General features: G+C 43.0%; 1 protein-coding gene across 2 annotated transcripts; it reads left to right on the forward strand.

Moving 5' to 3' along the window:
- The first annotated feature begins 107 nt into the window (after nucleotides 1-107).
- MESD (mesoderm development LRP chaperone) lies at nucleotides 108-15,485 on the forward strand. Of its 2 annotated transcripts, XM_065076510.1 has the most exons (4): nucleotides 108-474; nucleotides 2,273-2,453; nucleotides 12,831-13,063; nucleotides 13,784-15,485. In XM_065076510.1, the coding sequence occupies exons 2-4, from the start codon at nucleotides 2,328-2,330 to the stop codon at nucleotides 14,046-14,048; spliced, it is 624 nt and encodes a 207-aa protein (XP_064932582.1). In that variant the 5' UTR covers nucleotides 108-474; nucleotides 2,273-2,327; the 3' UTR covers nucleotides 14,049-15,485. The 2 variants fall into 2 exon arrangements, with proteins under 2 accessions (XP_064932582.1, XP_064932580.1); XM_065076508.1 differs by lacking the exons at nucleotides 108-474; nucleotides 2,273-2,453 and adding an exon at nucleotides 9,196-9,438.
- Nucleotides 15,486-16,387: the final 902 nt, after the last annotated feature.

A 16,387-nucleotide genomic window follows, 5' to 3' on the forward strand; every position in this document is an offset into this window, starting at 1 on the left:
GGCCCGCTCCACGCCCGCCGCCTCTTGCTCCTCCCAGGCGGTGGGGGCAGCAGCGCCGTGCGGCGGCCGGCACCGCCCGCCCGGCGCCCGCGGGCCCTCACCGGCCAGCGGCACCAACGGCACCAGCGGCGGCCGCTGCCCTTCCCGGGCCCGCTGCCCGGCTGGCGGGAGGCGAATCCCGTCCCTACGGGCGGGGGATTAAAGCGGGTTGAATGAATAAATAAATGACGGTGTGGGGTTGAGCACGGCAGGGCGGGGGGAAAGAGGCCGGTGGGAGGAAAGGGGCAGCCGGATGAGCTCAGCCCGGCGGGGCTGCGCGGCGGCCGCGGCCGCCCATTGGGTGGGAGCGCGTCGTGCAGTCGGATATCGGAGACGGAGGAGATGCCGAGGGGGGGATTGAGAAGCCGCCCTCCGCCCCAGGCGGCCCGGGGCACACGCTGCCCGCCAGGTCCGCTGTCCGGGGCAGCCCGCCAGGTAAGTGCGACGTTGCGGTCGAAGCTCCCGTCGCTGTCACCGCCCGGCGGGGCTCGGTGAGGACAAGCAGGGCAGCGCCGGAGCCGCCGCACCGAGCGGCCGTTGCGGACTGTCCGGCTGCAGGTAGAAGAATCCGTTCCCTATTTGAGCCAGTGATGGTTCAAAGACAGTTTAACAGTGTTAAAGGCAGCGGCCTTCCCTACATGAGCGGGACTTTGGCTGGCTTTGCTCTGATGTAATGAAAAAGCCCAGACCTCTTGCTAGCCATAATTAGTGCTGTAAATATGGTTTGGGATCTTACTACATCTTTATTTACATAGAAATATTTCCCTCAGCACTGGTCTTGACCCATTTTTTAAACCAATGAAAATTAATTTGATATGTTTTGCTCGTGTTTCTGCCATTGCTTTTGAAGACTGGTTACCATTTGTTAGAATTTAGCAGGGAAAATGTAAACCTACTGACACTAACGTTGTGTTCCGAGAGCAGTAAAAAAGGAAAGAAGACTTTGTTCTCTGATCTGTTGCCATTCTGCAGCACACCAAGAACTTCATTAGACGATTCTTGCTAAAACCAAGATGTTATGCTCACTAAATCTGAGGCATTCAAGTAAATGCCGTTAAACAATAATAAAATTAAAATTACTAATTGGGCTGGAACAAGTTATAAGAAGATGGATTTAATGCTGCCTGGGATGCTTCCAAAGGGTATATATAGTTTTGTAAGTGATGGTGATGAGAATATTTACACCCCACACATCAGATTCTATGTTGTTATGCATTATCTCCATCAACATAATCCTGAATAATCGGAGTCCATGTTGAAACCATATCTTAAAATTGTTACATATTTTGCTGCAGCTTAAGATCCAGCTAAATAATAACATTTGTTTGCTCATTTCAATCAGACTTTCTTTTTTTAAGTTAGACTCTTAATTCTAGGCATTTGCAATGCATTTAGCAAGCTACAGAAATCCAGAAATACATTTGTCCCACTTCACAGTTACGTTAACGTCCTGCTACGTTCATATGACTGCAGAGGTATAAGTGACCTTGACATAAATGAAAATTGGACCAGACTTTTCACTTGCAGGCCAGATCCACCAATGTTCTGGCACAAACAGAGCCCACCTAATGGGTTGCATACATTTAAAGAGCTTCAGACACGTTTATTTGTACATATTCTCACTCATTAGGCAGAGGAACTCTTGACCTTCTCTGCAGACTTATAAGGAAGGATGTGAGCAGCACGAATGTAGATCTGAAAGTGGAGGGTTAACAGGGCAAACACTGTTGGAGGGGAGAGGGAAAGCCTTGCTATAGAGCCAGGCTGGAGGAAAGGGGCAGATTCTGGTCTTTGGGTGTGTTGAAAATATGGCAGTTCTCCACACATCCCTCCTCCCAGCAACAGTGTGAGGGAAATTCTGTGTACTTGAGTCAGATTATAGCAGTTTAAAGGAAGGTCATGATTTGGACCTAAACAATTTTGGCTTACTGCCAGCAACTCGCTTGCAAAACTATAAATAGGAATGATTTCAGAATACTCTGAAAAATACAAATCAATGGGCAGCAGAAGCCAGCTGAACTCTATTTCAAAATATTTCCAGATATGTCCTTAAATGAGGCAGTGAGATATTATGTAGCACGAGGAATGCCTCTCATAAATATTAACCTAGTTTATTTTTAATGAGGATTGACTAGATTTAATTAGGGTTTGAAATATTTCATTTTAGGAAACGTAGGCCTCACCTCTGGCTAGGAAAGGTGTTAAATGACCTAATAATCTTTTCCACTTTTAGATGCCTCCTCCTGCCGTGATGCTCCCTGTGATTTGTGCCATTCCCCAAGGACAAAATGGAGAGATCCTTGGTTTGGGCAGTTCCGCTGTGGCTCCTCCACCAGCCTTCCTCCCAGCTGCTCGCGCCAGAAACAAAGCCAGGTTGTAACCCATGGCAGCTGACAGGGCCACCAAAGCTCTTTGTAAGTGCTATAATGTAAGGCAAATATTCTCTGAGCTCCTCCAATTTGTCCACAAGATTGATCCAACGCTTATCAGCCTCAGTATCAGCAAGGGGCAAACCCGGTCATTATTATCATGCAGTAGGTGTTGCTGGTGGACAGTCTCTCTCTCTCTGAGGCAGTCTTGACAAATGTAATTTTCCTCCAGTAGCAGCCCTGGGTGTTCAGCTCTTCTACATATGAAATGCATTGCTGTTTGGAAAAAAAAAAAATTAGAAAATACCACCTTAATTAGTCATTTTAACCGTGGAAGAGGCATTTCTTGGAGCAGCAGCCTGTTAAATCCTTCCTACAGACTGCATTGTTGCTTCATAAGTACTCCTGGCCCAGCTGGGTCCAAGATCACTCATGGTCTGGTTTTACCATGGTTATGATTTGACCATCAACACATAGTCTTACTATAAAAATGAGCCTTAAAGACAGGTTCTCTTGGGTCCAGTCATTTGAGTAGAATTGAGGATCAGCTTGTTACGTGCTTTAAAAGTCCGGTAGATGTATCTGTGTGGTTTGGGAGGAAACTTTTACTCTGATGTTTGGGGTGGGTATTTCCTTCATAAGTGTTTTGCACATCTCCTTCAAGGGGAATGTGTGCAGACCCATTCATGTCATGGCTGCTGAGTCCAAAGGTGACCCATGGGATTTGGGCAGCTGTGAACTGGTTGTATAGACTTGTAAGACTGAAAATCAGGTGGCCGTGCTTGGCTTTTAAAAAGCTTTGACTGACAAGAGCCTGAATGAAATAAGTCTCTGGGGCTCAAAACAGCAGGCATTGTCAGATACAAGGGATTAAAAGGCTTTTTAATGTGGCTTAGTAGTATGCAGAAGATTGGCTTACTTGTACGAGTTCGTCTTTTGTCACATTGATCTTTATTTTGCATTGTGCTTAGTACAACAGAAACTGGAAGCTGAAGTCTTCTTTCCCCAGTCATTTGACAGGACTTGGCCCTTTTATTGCTTAGTAAAATCATTTTTTTGGAGGAGGAGGAGGAATTGATTTTTGCAAGCGTAGCCAGTGTTGAGTAATAGCTGAAGAATACCAAATTGCAATAATTTTATGAACACTGTAAGTGGCCAGGTTGGTGAGAGGAAGTACTTACTGTACAATGGGTTATACTACTTTATATTACTTTCCTGTATAGATGTATCAGTCTAACTTCATAGGGAGCTAACTGATGAAGGAATAAAAGGCAATTCAGTGGTTCCCATGTGTCAGCTATTTGTGACTAAACCCAAGAGGTGGTAATTACAAGATGATAGCTCCTATTCTGAGGGATGCAGCTGGTTTGTCAGGCTGAGGACTAAAAATCAGAGAAGGATAAAGTTGGCAGAGACTGACAGAAGAAATAATTTAACACAGAGGCAGATTTTGCAGAAGAGGCTGGAGGAATCTGGGCCTTCCTCTCCATGGCAATGGACTGGTAAGTCATACAGAAGGAAATGCAAGTGTGTTGACTGGTTTGTTGTTCTTAGGATCTATTTTACCTTCAATGTTTTGGTGCTAAGTAAGTGTTTTCTGGTTAGTGCTTACAGTCATAACTTCAGGAGAGACTAAAACTGCGAGATCCGGGTCTGTCTCAGGTCTGCAGAGGTAATAATGGTTGATACACTGGGGATGCAACCTAGGAACTAGTCTGTGTGTAGCAAAAAAAGAGAGCTAGAGGTCTAGAGGAACAGTTAACTGGTCACTTGCAACAGCAAAATGCAAACACAGTCACAAGTTTTGTTTTTTCTTCTTTGAAAATGATTTTGTGTATAAATAAGTAGCTCCACTGCAACATAACACAGCAAAAGTGTTTTGTATTTTGTTGTCTTTTATTCACCATTTATTGTACTGTTGTTTTCACCCTTTACCATATACAATCGATTGGTTGTCTCCTGCTGTTACCATGGATATTTAATGCATAGACATGGAAAAGAGACATTTTTATGAAAAGGAAAATGCAGGTACAAAACTCCTCTTGCACAGAACAGAAGGCTGCACCGGATTTTATGTTGATACAGCCAATAATGGCTTTCTGCTTCATGTTCTTAGCTACCATCTAGACATGTGGCTCTCCATCCTACAGCTCGTGTTTTGGGAGGTTGGTGCTCAGGAGGGAGGGAGATGCAACACAGCTCCTTGTGTCCATCCCCCCCGGGACAGGCAGGGAAGGCCAGGGCTGTAGGTCAGTTGGCCTGAAACTCAGAAGCACTTCATGGAAGAGTGGAAAATGCTATTGATAAGAATGGTCCAGCATAAACAGGAATCCAAGACCCTCCCTTCAGACTCTCAGGTCTGGGGTTTGTTTGAGATCAAAGGAGAACTCAGTATTTTGAACAAAATGTGCAAGGGCCCACCCTTCCTGAATGGCACTTTTGGTTGTGTGTTCTGTCCTGCAGCTGTGATACTCTACAGAAGAGTTCGGGGTTTCCCCCCTCCCCTCCTTTTTAAATATATATCATGAGAGAAATTGAACAGATGTTTTCATAGGAGTCTCTGATCCTACACTTTTCTCGTTATGCCTGCGTGTTCTATGAGGAGAGCTGTTGATCATTACTCGTTTAAGACTAGCACCTTTAATTCATCAGACGTGCGAGTAATATATTACTTACATTAGATGTAGGTGCCAAAACTGACCTGTAAACCTAAAATTAAATTGGGACTACAAAATTAATTTCACTTAGATTGTGGAAATTAGACTATAAATGGAATTCCTATGGGAACTGTGTAAACCTTCTTTGACATTGATTTAATGTAATTCTTTTCTTAATAGGGTAACTTGAAATTGTGTAACCAGTACATAGTTTTTAACCAGCACAGATTTGTAGCAAATATTGCAGTGAGATTAGTAGTAACAGGAACATTCTGTGGTGTTTCTGAATTTAAGGATTACAGTGTATTGCTTTATTGCAGCTGACTAGACCGTCTGGGTTCATACCCCCTCCCAAACCCGATCAGATAGGTAACCATACAAAGCTAACATGTCATTTGTCAAATACCTCCAGTCAGGCAATAAGTTTTAATTTCTAAAATGCGCATGGACAGGATAACATGAATTTGGGGTAAAGATTTATTTTGTGGTCAAAACTGAATTCAGAATCTGAATGTCAAGGTTAGTACCTGAATCAGTATTTCATGTCCTAATCACAACAATTAATCCCTAGTTTGGAAGAATTTTGAATTAAAAACTTCATTTTTCAAATTAGAATTCAAGGTCTGACTAGCTCTGGAACAGAAATCTGCATTCTCTTAATAGATGGTGAGCGCGCTCATTTTATGCATGAAATTAATTTGAGGACTGAGATTATTCTGAATCATTCAAATGTTTATGCTCTAGATGACAGCATATTTTGCTGGCTGTGCTTCTAGTAACAGTAATAACAAGCATATTTTCTTTTGACTTAAAAATATTGTTGTTTTTAAAGATAACATGCTCAGGTCTGATTATGAGAGGTTTTCTCTGAATGTCATGGCATTCAGAGGTCTGAATTAACACATGTGCTGTCTGTGTATGAGAGCTCAGGCATTAGATTGTCTCTGCAGGGCAACATTTAAGGTACTTAAGATAATTTGACCTATGAAAACATTAATTTTGAATGTTTTACTGAAAGTAACTCAAGATATCCTGCCATTCTGTAAAATGTATGACAATGCTTTTAAACAGGGTAAGAATACTCTGAATGCTGGGTCAGCCCAAAACTTGCTTCAAGTTTTCCGGGATAAGTTACTCAGCAAGTCTTCTGTATTATTTAACAGGATATTGTCCCCGTCCTTCACTAAACTGGTAGGTGCAAAAGCAGTTCTGATGCCTGTCATGCTGTATAAAGAGCACAGCTGTACTCCAGACCTCACTCGTTTTAGTTATTAAAAGTAATCACTAAAAGGCTCCCTTTTGCAACACTTCATTAATCTGAGCCAGTACTAAACATCCTTTTGTATTAGCAGCGTTCTTAAAATGAACTAATTCTTCCAGACAGGGCATGTGTTGATAGCAGGTAGCCCTTGCATGTTCATTCTCCCTTCTGCGTGCTTAGGGCTATTCTGATCCTGTTAGTTTAATCTCTTAATTGTCTATGTGTCCTTCCAAGAAGGCGCTGCCCTTTCCTTGATGAAGTCCTTTGTTCTTTCCAAGGTTTCATTCTAAGGAATGTCAAGGGACAAGCTCAAGATCCTACTGTAGTGTATTTGCAAAGACAAGTAGAATGTGACAAATGACAATTCTCTTTAAAATAGAAAACTGCACACACAAAAACTACCACTTGCAAAGACCTGAGACAGCTTTTGGCAGCTAAAAATATGTGTACATTCTTCTTCTAACGTATAAGAGATAATGGTATGAGAAGTATATTTGCACGAATATGGTTCCAAAAAAGCAGGTTATATCTGAAAAAAAAAAAAATCCCAAATTTCATTAACAGAAATGTAGAACATCCTGAATCCTCTCATATTACAGCTTGACCCAACCCTAATCAGTAATGAAAGCAGTTTACATCAACAAGGGGAAGGTAGATCTGCCTTTCTGATAAGTAATTGAAAGTACTACTAATAAAATTCACATGTTGCAGAAGTAAAAATGACAGACAGAGCTTGAGATGTTCCCTGGTGACTAGAGGGGACTTTAAGCTACGAGACTAAAGCCTTAAACACCTTACTTTTGAAATCAATAATGAAAGTAGCTGTCTATTATTGGTTACGTTCTGCATTGTAATCACAACAGATTTAGCTGTTAGGGCTATAAAAACTTTTAAGGAATGTGAAAATCCTTAAACTATAGAAAACCATAATTGTATGATTCTATAGATAATCCGAACAAAACACAGTGTGCTTCAATAAAAAGGAAATGCAATTTAATGCACCCCGGTAGCGGTAGGTGTTTCTAGCTGCATTGCTTTTGTTTCTTGCATGGGAAAGAACAGCAGAGTGAAGAGAGAGCCTGAATAAGTGTTTGTCCTGCAGTTGACTCCACTTTGAACAAGTTCTTTCAGGACACAGAATTCTGCCTGAACAGGGACAGTTGCAAGGTCAGAGCCAAGCATGAAAAATATCTCCCTTTCAAGTGAAAACCTTTATATGCATGACAAGGAAATGCACAGTGGTGTTTGGTGCAGTGCTGGATATACTGAACGGCTTGTTCACTTACCAAAGGGAATTGCATTACTTTTGAGATCCACATCTGAAAGTCAAAGTCGGGTCGGTTTGTTCTAATATGAGAACACAGAATTGAAGAAAGTATTTCCAAGTAGAAATTCAGTGAAACTATTTTATACTCTAAGTCCAGCATTCCAAAATTGAATCTTTAGTCTTTTTTTTTTTCCAGTGAATGTATTCATGATCCAGTAATAACAAAAGTTACCAGAAACATACTTCAGTAAAACCTCATTAATCAGGGCAATCTGAAATAGTATACCTGATGTTCATTATATTTAATGAGAAATCACTGAGCAAATGTGCTCATTAGTGACTTACTGGACAGCTTTGTGAAAGGTGCTTGACTAAGACCCCATTTCATTACTGTACATTTAACAAGCTCCATGAATAGCTCTGGTCTAACTGCTTCCTGTTCTTCGGGCGCACTGGCAGTCCTGCTGAAATGGTATAAAACGATAACCCTCCGTATGGAGGTTCCAGACCAGGCTGGCTGTTTATCAGGGTGCTGAAATCTTGGATCCCACATCCTCCTCTGCTGTTTCTCATGCTGTGAGCTTGGCAAGCTGCTGCTACTGCTTCACGGGGCACGTCTCCCTGCTGTTCACAGGCTACACAGCCCTTTGGTGTCTGACAATGTCTGGAGTTAGTCCTGGATGCAAAAATCCCCCAAGCCCACCCCATGGCTGACTGAATGCTTTTGCATTTGCACACTGTGCCTGTGAGGGCAGTAGGCTCCTGGGTCATTAAAGGACTATATACAACAACAGAATTGAGGTGTTCACTCTCTAAAATTCATCCCTCTGCTCTGAACCTGCTCTCCCATCAATGCTGCCACTGGAATGGAAAAGCACCCAGCTCACCCATCAGCCTGCCCATGACCAGTATCTACCATTAGCAGTGATGCTTCCTTGAAGTTCCAGGTTTAAACCTCTTGAAAAGGCAAAAGACCCTGCTACTTATAATTAAAATGGCTTCCATGAGGAAAAAATTAAGACTGAAGAGTGAAATAAGGCTATGCAGACCTCAATCTGTATCATTTCGCTTGTTCTGCATAATGGAAAAATTGAAAGAACGAAACTTGATCTCTTAACTTTGTGCGCTGTTCAGATGTTCTGGAGCTGTACTTTAATAGCTTAATGGTTTTATTTTTAAAAGTCTTCTAGAAACCTAATATTCCAAGATACTAGGCAAAATCAGGAGTCTCAGTGCAGTGAGCCCCGTTCCTATCATAAATATTAGTGAATGCAGTTACTTGTCATCCCGCTTTAAAAGCAACCAAGAAAAAAATAATCGCGAAGCGTTATTCCAGGAGCGGGTCCATCAGACGTTTGAAAAACAGCCCAAAAACAATGTCCACCTTTCATTCAGCAGTCGGGGCCGAGATCTGCAGGGACTACACCCGAGCGGCGCCCGGGCCTCCTGAAGCGACTCATTGTGTGGGGACAGCGCGTCACACGCCGGGGCGCGACATCGCGGAGGAGGAAGAGGAGCAGGAGGAGGGTGCTCGCCATCCACCCCCCGGCCCGGCTCGCTCCCGCTGCTCGGGCACGCGTGTCACAAGCGGCATAACCGCTCGGAGCAGCCGCACACGGGCCCGGGAGGCCCCGCCCCTTAAGGCCGGCGGGGCCGCGTCCCCGCGGTGGCGCGGGTCGGGAGAAGATGGCGGCGGCCGCACGGTGGGCCGTGCTGGGCCTGGCGCTGTGGTTGTGCGCGGCAGCCGGCGAGCCGGAGGGGAAGCGGCGGGCGGGGCCGGCCAAGAAGAAGGATATTCGAGACTACAACGATGCGGACATGGCTCGGCTGCTGGAGCAGTGGGAGGTGCGGGGAGGTGTCGCGGAGGGGCTGCGCTTCCCGGAGCCCGCAGAGGGAATCCCGGTGTGGGGAGAGGAGGAGCCGCGCTTCCGGCTCGGGGCAGCCCGGGCGGCTGCTCTGCGCGGCGCCTCGGCGCGGGGAACGTGGGGGTTTGGCCCCCGCGGTCCCGCCGTCCTGCCCGGGCCTGGCGCGGCGGGCGGGAGCGATCGCCGGGGCCTGGCGGCGCTGGGGCGGCTGGTGCCGGGTTCGTGTGGGCTGAGGTTACAAAATCGGGGCGAGCGGGCACAGAAGGGGCGCCCGGGAGAGCTGCACTGCGGCCCCAGGCTCCCTGACGCCCCCTTCCCTCCTCCTGAGCCCCAAACCCGCTGTCGGTGCACACCAGTGGCCTGGTTTGACTTCAGTGGGATCTGTGTTTTGCAACTGAAGGATGGATTGCAGGAGAAATACTCATTTCACATTAACAGAGTAGATTTTTTTTTTTTTGGTTTGGTGTTTTTTTTTCCTTTCCACTCCTCATTGTAAAAACTTTAAATTTTAGTTCTCTCTTGCCCCCCTTCATTCCCCTCAGCCCGCTGCATTAACTTTCTCAAGCAGTTCCCCGTTGCTGTTTTCTCCATGTGGTTGTCATGCCACCGTTGGGTTCTTTTCACTATTTTTATCTTCCATCATCTTCTGATAAATGCCAGAGCACTCATCAGTGTCTTTTTGTTCTTTCCCGTGAGGCTGTTCCACAGAATGTTATGCACAAAACCTGCAAGAAATAATAGAGTGAGAACTTTTGTGTCCTGTAGCACCATTTACAGCTGTAAGTCAAGGTGGAGAAAGAGGTTTTGTACGTGCAGTATAGATAAAGTTACTTCCTTGAGAAGAAAGGATGTCTGCCTTGGACCTGGTTGGCAGGTTATGGACTTTTTCATCCCATGGACTATTACTGTGTCTATCCCTTTAGGAAGGGAGATTCTTAGAACACTGAGTTAAAATTTTAAGTAGAATTACATCAAAAGGTCCAAGTTCACCTGCTAGTGGTATCAGCCAAGGATCAGGTAGCCCTAGTTGCTAAAATATCAAGGCTTATATGATAATATTGTCCAGCTTCAACTAAATTTGGCATTGTAGGAAAAAGTTGATGTGCATCTCTGAGTTTGAATTAGATGCCTGGATGGCTCAGGTTAACAGTGTTGTGACTCTTTGTGTGTTCTGTTCCAGCCATGTGGCAGGCAGGGTCAGGATGTTGTTCAGGGTTTTTCCTCTCTAGCTGGAGCAGGTCTCTGATCCACTTCACCACGTGCTGCACAAATGCTCGTAGCCATGTTGCATGCAGATGTCGCCGAGCAACTGGAGAGCTGGCTGCTGCGGTTGGCATTGGCACTGAGGAATGTGCGTAGAAGGAAAAAGACGCTGAATCAGGGGCTCAACAATTGACGGTTGTTTGGTCTTGGGGTTAGTTGGCTGGATGGCATTTTGCCTGGTGGAAGTTAGAACACATATAAGTGACATGAAAGACATGAGGGGGTGGTGGCTGGAGGAAAGGGCATGAGTGCACTTGATGAGAAACAAAGGGGCCGTTATGAGTTTGGATAAAAGCGGGAATTATGCTTGGGAGTGAGGGACGCAGGTCTGTACAGAATCAAGTGCCATTATAATACTTTAACTTAGTGAGATGACTCTTAATATTTTTTTATTTCCATGACAATGGAGCCAGGCTCTTCTCGGTGACAACCAATGGTAGGACAAGGGGTAATGGGTTCAAACAGGAACACAAGAGGTTCCACTTAAATTTGAGAAGAAACTTCTTCATGGTGAGGGTGGCAGAGTCTGGCCCAGGCTGCCCAGGGAGGTTGTGGAGTCTCCTTCTGTGCAGACATTCCAACCCGCCTGGACACCTTCCTGTGTAACCTCATCTGGGTGTTCCTGCTCCATGGGGGGATTGCATTGGATGAGTTTTTGAGGTCCCTTCCAATCCCTGACGTTCTGTGATTCCTCTCAGATAAGTGTTGTTCCCACTTAGTGAGGGCAGAGGGACTTTCCTGGCGCTCTCCTTCGCTTCCGATTCTCTTCATGTGGAATTTTCGAAGGCGTGTGGACTCCTTGAAGGCATGCTTCAGACTTGCAAAACTGAAATAAATATATACTAGTAAGGAAAGAAAGGATCCAATCCGAGGCTTCTACAACTGTAGTTCTGTAGTAACTAAATTTTAAACTCTCTTGTCAGAAAGGCAGCAAACTCGGTGTAATTGAGAGGAGGAGAATAACACAGGTCACTTGTATCAAACCGTAACCTTTAAAGGGTATGGGATGCTCCTTGTAGTGGGATGTTGTAAGAGGATGGCGTTGAGTTTGTATATATGTATGTGCAGAGATGAGGCTGTAATGTGTGCTTAGATCTAAAAGTCAAGCTCAGCTCCTGACCTTTGAGGCTTCTGAAGGGAATTTCTTTACATGCTGCTACAGTTCATGTTCTGCATGGAGTGATGCGTAGTTTCGCTAAATGCTTGAAGTCAAAACAACACCTAAAATATCTGCCTTTTTTTGTTGTTTGTTGGTTTTTGTTTGTTTTGCTTTTTAGTTATTAATTCTGTGATACAAATACTGTTTAAGCAATCAAGTTCTTGTTTGATAAGTTGTCGCTATGCTCACTCCTCTCTGTTTCAAGCCGTTTTAAGGGGCAGCAGTTTGAATTCTGCCTTTCCAAATATTTAAGTGGCTGTCAACCTCAGCAGAGACATCAAGAGTTGTTTTTCATTGTTTTTTCTAAGTGATTTACTCATGGTGATGATGTTGTCAGATGGTGAACTGCATCTGTGCATTGGAAAAGTCATGAAACCTTTTATTAAAGTTTTCCCATGGCATGAACGTTGAAATTGTGAATTCTTGTGGTTCTATTTGTTTAAAGGCACAAAGAAAATTACATTCTCAAGTGATCCCGTGATTCCCAGAAGTGAGTTTTGACCTCTGAAAACAACATGCAGAAGGCGGCTTTTTTATGTATGTGTTTATGAGGCTTTTTAGTGCAACTTTCTCAGTTCATCTTGTATACTTAAAAAATTTGTGTGCATGTGTGAACAAAAAAAAGGTGTTATTTTATGAAGTGCCCAAGTGGGATTGCATTGAATTAGCCTTGCGGCTGAAATATTTGTCAGTATGTTATAAAATGAGATTCTACCTGTCGGTATGAAAACGTGCATCATTTTGAGTCGAGGGTTCTAAATGGGAAGAGCGTTCTTGGTGAAGTATCCTGAAACAAAACTCATTGTTTCTTTTGGTTTGAGAATCTCTATCATTAAACTAAAAAATACTTTTTTCAAAGCAGAATTATTCTCGAAATATTGGGGAATTTCAAAAAAGAACAGCTTTATGGAACGGTTGAATTTAAAGCCTCCTTTTCCTTTTCAAAACAGAAAGATGATGATATTGAAGAGGGTGATCTTCCTGAACATAAAAGGCCTCCAGCACCGATAGATTTCTCAAAAATTGATCCAGGCAAGCCTGAAAGCATCCTGAAGCTGACGAAAAAGGGGAAGACTTTGATGATGTTTGTTACAGTGTCGGGAAATCCCACAGAAAAGGAGACGGAAGAAATTACGAGCTTGTGGCAGGGCAGTCTCTTCAATGCCAACTATGACGTGCAAAGGTAAGCTGTTGTACACAAGGATAAAATTATTGCTTTTACAAAACCCTTGTTTCTTTCTTCCTGAAAATATTTTCAGTTGTTCATCCTGTGCCCTTCCCCACCTTCATTTGTCACTATTTCTTTGCTTCTTTATCAGTTTATATGCCTGTTTGTTTTAAGTCATGCTACAAAAATTCTGCTGTGGTGCACAAATCTTTCTAACACGCGTGACGTATATATAGCCGAGTTGCTTTTTATCTCATTATGTCTCGGCTATTTATCAGTTTTAGTGGCAGTAGTTTGCTTTTATGTGCCTTATGGAAAATCTCACACTTGGAAGACTTGTCGCCACAGAAAGATCTTTGTTACACGGGCTAAAAATGCAATTTTTCTCTCAGAGAGAGGGAATCCTTTTGCAATGGGGGAGTGTTGCACTCTCAAATTGGGGCTCAGAAGTTTTGCAGTAATTTTATGCACAATTTAATGCATGTTACATAGTGCCAAATTAGTTCGTAATGTGTTTTATTTTGTATTCTCACTCCTTTTTGGTTATTTGTAAACTTAATGCATTTTATTTTTATGTGTGCTATAAAATTGTTCTCTTGTCACCATTCCCAGAACAAAACCAACTTCTTGCTCTTAAATATGTGCCTCAGTTGTGGAGGTGCTCTGAATTAAACAAAATGTTGTCGTGCTTGAAAGGTGTGGAGCTAACTGAAAAGATATATATCTTTCCTTTAGGTTTATTGTTGGCTCAAATCGCGCCATCTTCATGCTGCGTGATGGTGGTTATGCCTGGGAGATCAAAGACTTTCTGATAAGTCAAGAAAGGTGCGCGGATGTTACTCTGGAAGGTCAAGTTTATCCTGGCAAAGGAGCAGAAGAAAGCGAGAAAGTGAAAAACAAAACCAAACCTGAAAAAGCAAAGAAGAAAAAAGACGCAGACAAGAAATCTGATAGCATCAAAGAGGACAACCGAGCAACCAAACAGAGAGAGGATCTATGACGGACACATTAACCAGACTGACCACTGCTCTGCCGTTCCTTGAAGGGAAACTAATATTCCATACAATTCTTGGCTTTACTGGGCGGGGAGGGGGAAAGAAGCAGAGAGTACTGAGCTTAAAAGACTTTTATGTTGAAGCACACCGGTTTACTTATTAATGTTGGCGTTTGTTTAGTTACAGGAAAGGTAATGTTTAATACCAGCGATTGACTACTTTAGTTTGTCATTTTTTCTGCTTTTGTTTTTGTTTAAAATTAACATACAACTGCACGCGTCTAACATCATGAATTTAATTTAAAGTGGAAAAGAAGAAATACAATCTCAGAATACACCGATGTTCATCTGTAGTAACCATGTCCATCTTGGGTACGTAAGTTGGTCATAGATTCAGAGCTGCTGTCAGGTAGCAGAATACAGTGCTAAAAGATTCTCTTGGACACCGGTTTGCTAGACTCAGTTTGCAAAACAGCCTAAAATTGCAAATAATAGTGTTACAATGGCCAAAGGTGCCTGAAATTATGGCATTTAGGGCATGTCTAGTTAGACAGCCTGTTTCTTTAAAATAAAACCCATTCTGTGTGTCCGCACAAATGCACGGAAGCGCTTAGAAGTGCGGTAGGAGCTAAGGCAGATGCGTGGCTAATGCACCCCAAATCACTGCAGAAAGGAGATTCTGTACCCGCCAGAAGCGATGCTGGGATGTTACTGGAATTACAGTTCCCACATGGGCAGTGTCAGGGAGAGAAGGAGCAGTCAAATTCTTGTCATTCGGGTTGCTATTGCTGCCAGAGAACTGAGCCTGCGGAAACAAGTGTTAAGTATTCCCCATTATCTAGACAGTGAGCTAGAAGAAATCGCTTTAACTCTGAGATTAATTTGTTTAATTGGTTTAAGGGTTTGCTTAAGTCTTTGAAAAAGCACTCGTTACAGTACAGAGTTAGACTTTGAGTTAGATGTATTAGTTACTGATGTTGTATGACCAGGTATACTTTTTTGGGTACAGATTCCTGGATTGACATGGTTGATTATAAATGAACATTGGATTTAAATACTGTAATTCGCATGTATGGGAGCAAATTTGATTTCTTCTCCGAAGGTTTTGAATAATTGGGAAGGCTGTATTGTATTAAGATTGTATTCAATCAAATGCATCACTTAGAATTGTTTTCCTTCTGCCTTACTATGCGTTAAGGACTCAATGCACCAAGTATTTATGGTCCATGTCATTTTCCAGGGGATGAGCACAGTATTAACTGTCTTCATTCGATGCTACTAAGATATTACTTTGATTCTTTATTGAAGGTGCTAAAATCCAAGTGTTTTGGATAAAAGGTCCTAATTGAACCATAATGGTTGATCTTGTGGAATATTTCAGTATCAAAAGTGGAGAAACTATGACTTACTGAGTGCTTGTTCAAAATAAAAGATGTCACTAAACCTCCTGTTCCACTGAGTAGTAAAACCTTTTAAACAACTATGCATGAGTTAGATATTTGGGAGACAGGTAAGTCGTCCTTGTATGTAAGGACTAAATGATGCTGATGAGGGTTCGAGGTGACTGATTTTATTTAATTATGTTTGTATTAATTTAGGATTAAAGAAACCTTTCCTGCCACACTTAAACAGGCCTTTGCCTGTTTGTCTGAGTGGAAGAAATGAAAATCCCGTGTTTCTTCAGGTTTAGCTCCATTACTTTTGTATCCTACTATTAATCCAAATGTGTAGCAGAGTTGAGAATAGTCTCTTGGATATCCCATTGGATTGAGGAGAGATGCACAGTCCATTTCTTACTCGTAACTAATTTATCATTTTTGTCACGTGTTCTGGGTTTGCACCTCACTTTTGTTTTTAAAGAATGTTGCTTCTCATATCAAGAGGTGAACAGAGGTCAGGCAAAACTTTTAGATATGAAACGGTGAGTTAGATTATTCCTTTTAGAATTTATGGTCTAGAGATGACAATTCAGATTACGATTAGAAATGTGTGGAAATGCAGTTTTCTGTTGTTATGAAGGTTATCATGACTTCCTTTCTGATTGAATTGCATTCATCCTGAGCTAAGTAATTAAGCAATGCAAAACCTTTCTCCTTTTTTTTCCCCCCCTTTTTTTTCCCCCCTTTTTTTCCCCCCTTTTTTCCCCCCCTTTTTTCCCCCCCTTTTTTCCCCCCCTTTTTTCCCCCCCTTTTTTTCCCCCCCTTTTTTTCCCCCCCTTTTTTTCCCCCCCTTTTTTTCCCCCCCTTTTTTTCCCCCCCTTTTTTTCCCCCCCTTTTTTCCCCCCCTTTTTTTCCCCCCCTTTTTTCCCCCCCTTTTTTTCCCCCCCTTTTTTTCCCCCCCTTTTT

Source organism: Columba livia, chromosome 11, assembly GCF_036013475.1.
Source record: "Columba livia isolate bColLiv1 breed racing homer chromosome 11, bColLiv1.pat.W.v2, whole genome shotgun sequence".
NCBI lineage: Eukaryota > Metazoa > Chordata > Aves > Columbiformes > Columbidae > Columba > Columba livia.

Coding starts and splice junctions, on each gene's coding strand:
- MESD (XM_065076508.1), top strand. CDS start 9,280: ATGGCGGCGGCCGCACGGTGGGCCGTGCTGGGCCTGGCGCTGTGGTTG. Junction 9,439..12,830: donor GGCTGCTGGAGCAGTGGGAG/GTGCGGGGAGGT, acceptor TTTTCAAAACAG/AAAGATGATGATATTGAAGA. Junction 13,064..13,783: donor GCCAACTATGACGTGCAAAG/GTAAGCTGTTGT, acceptor TCTTTCCTTTAG/GTTTATTGTTGGCTCAAATC.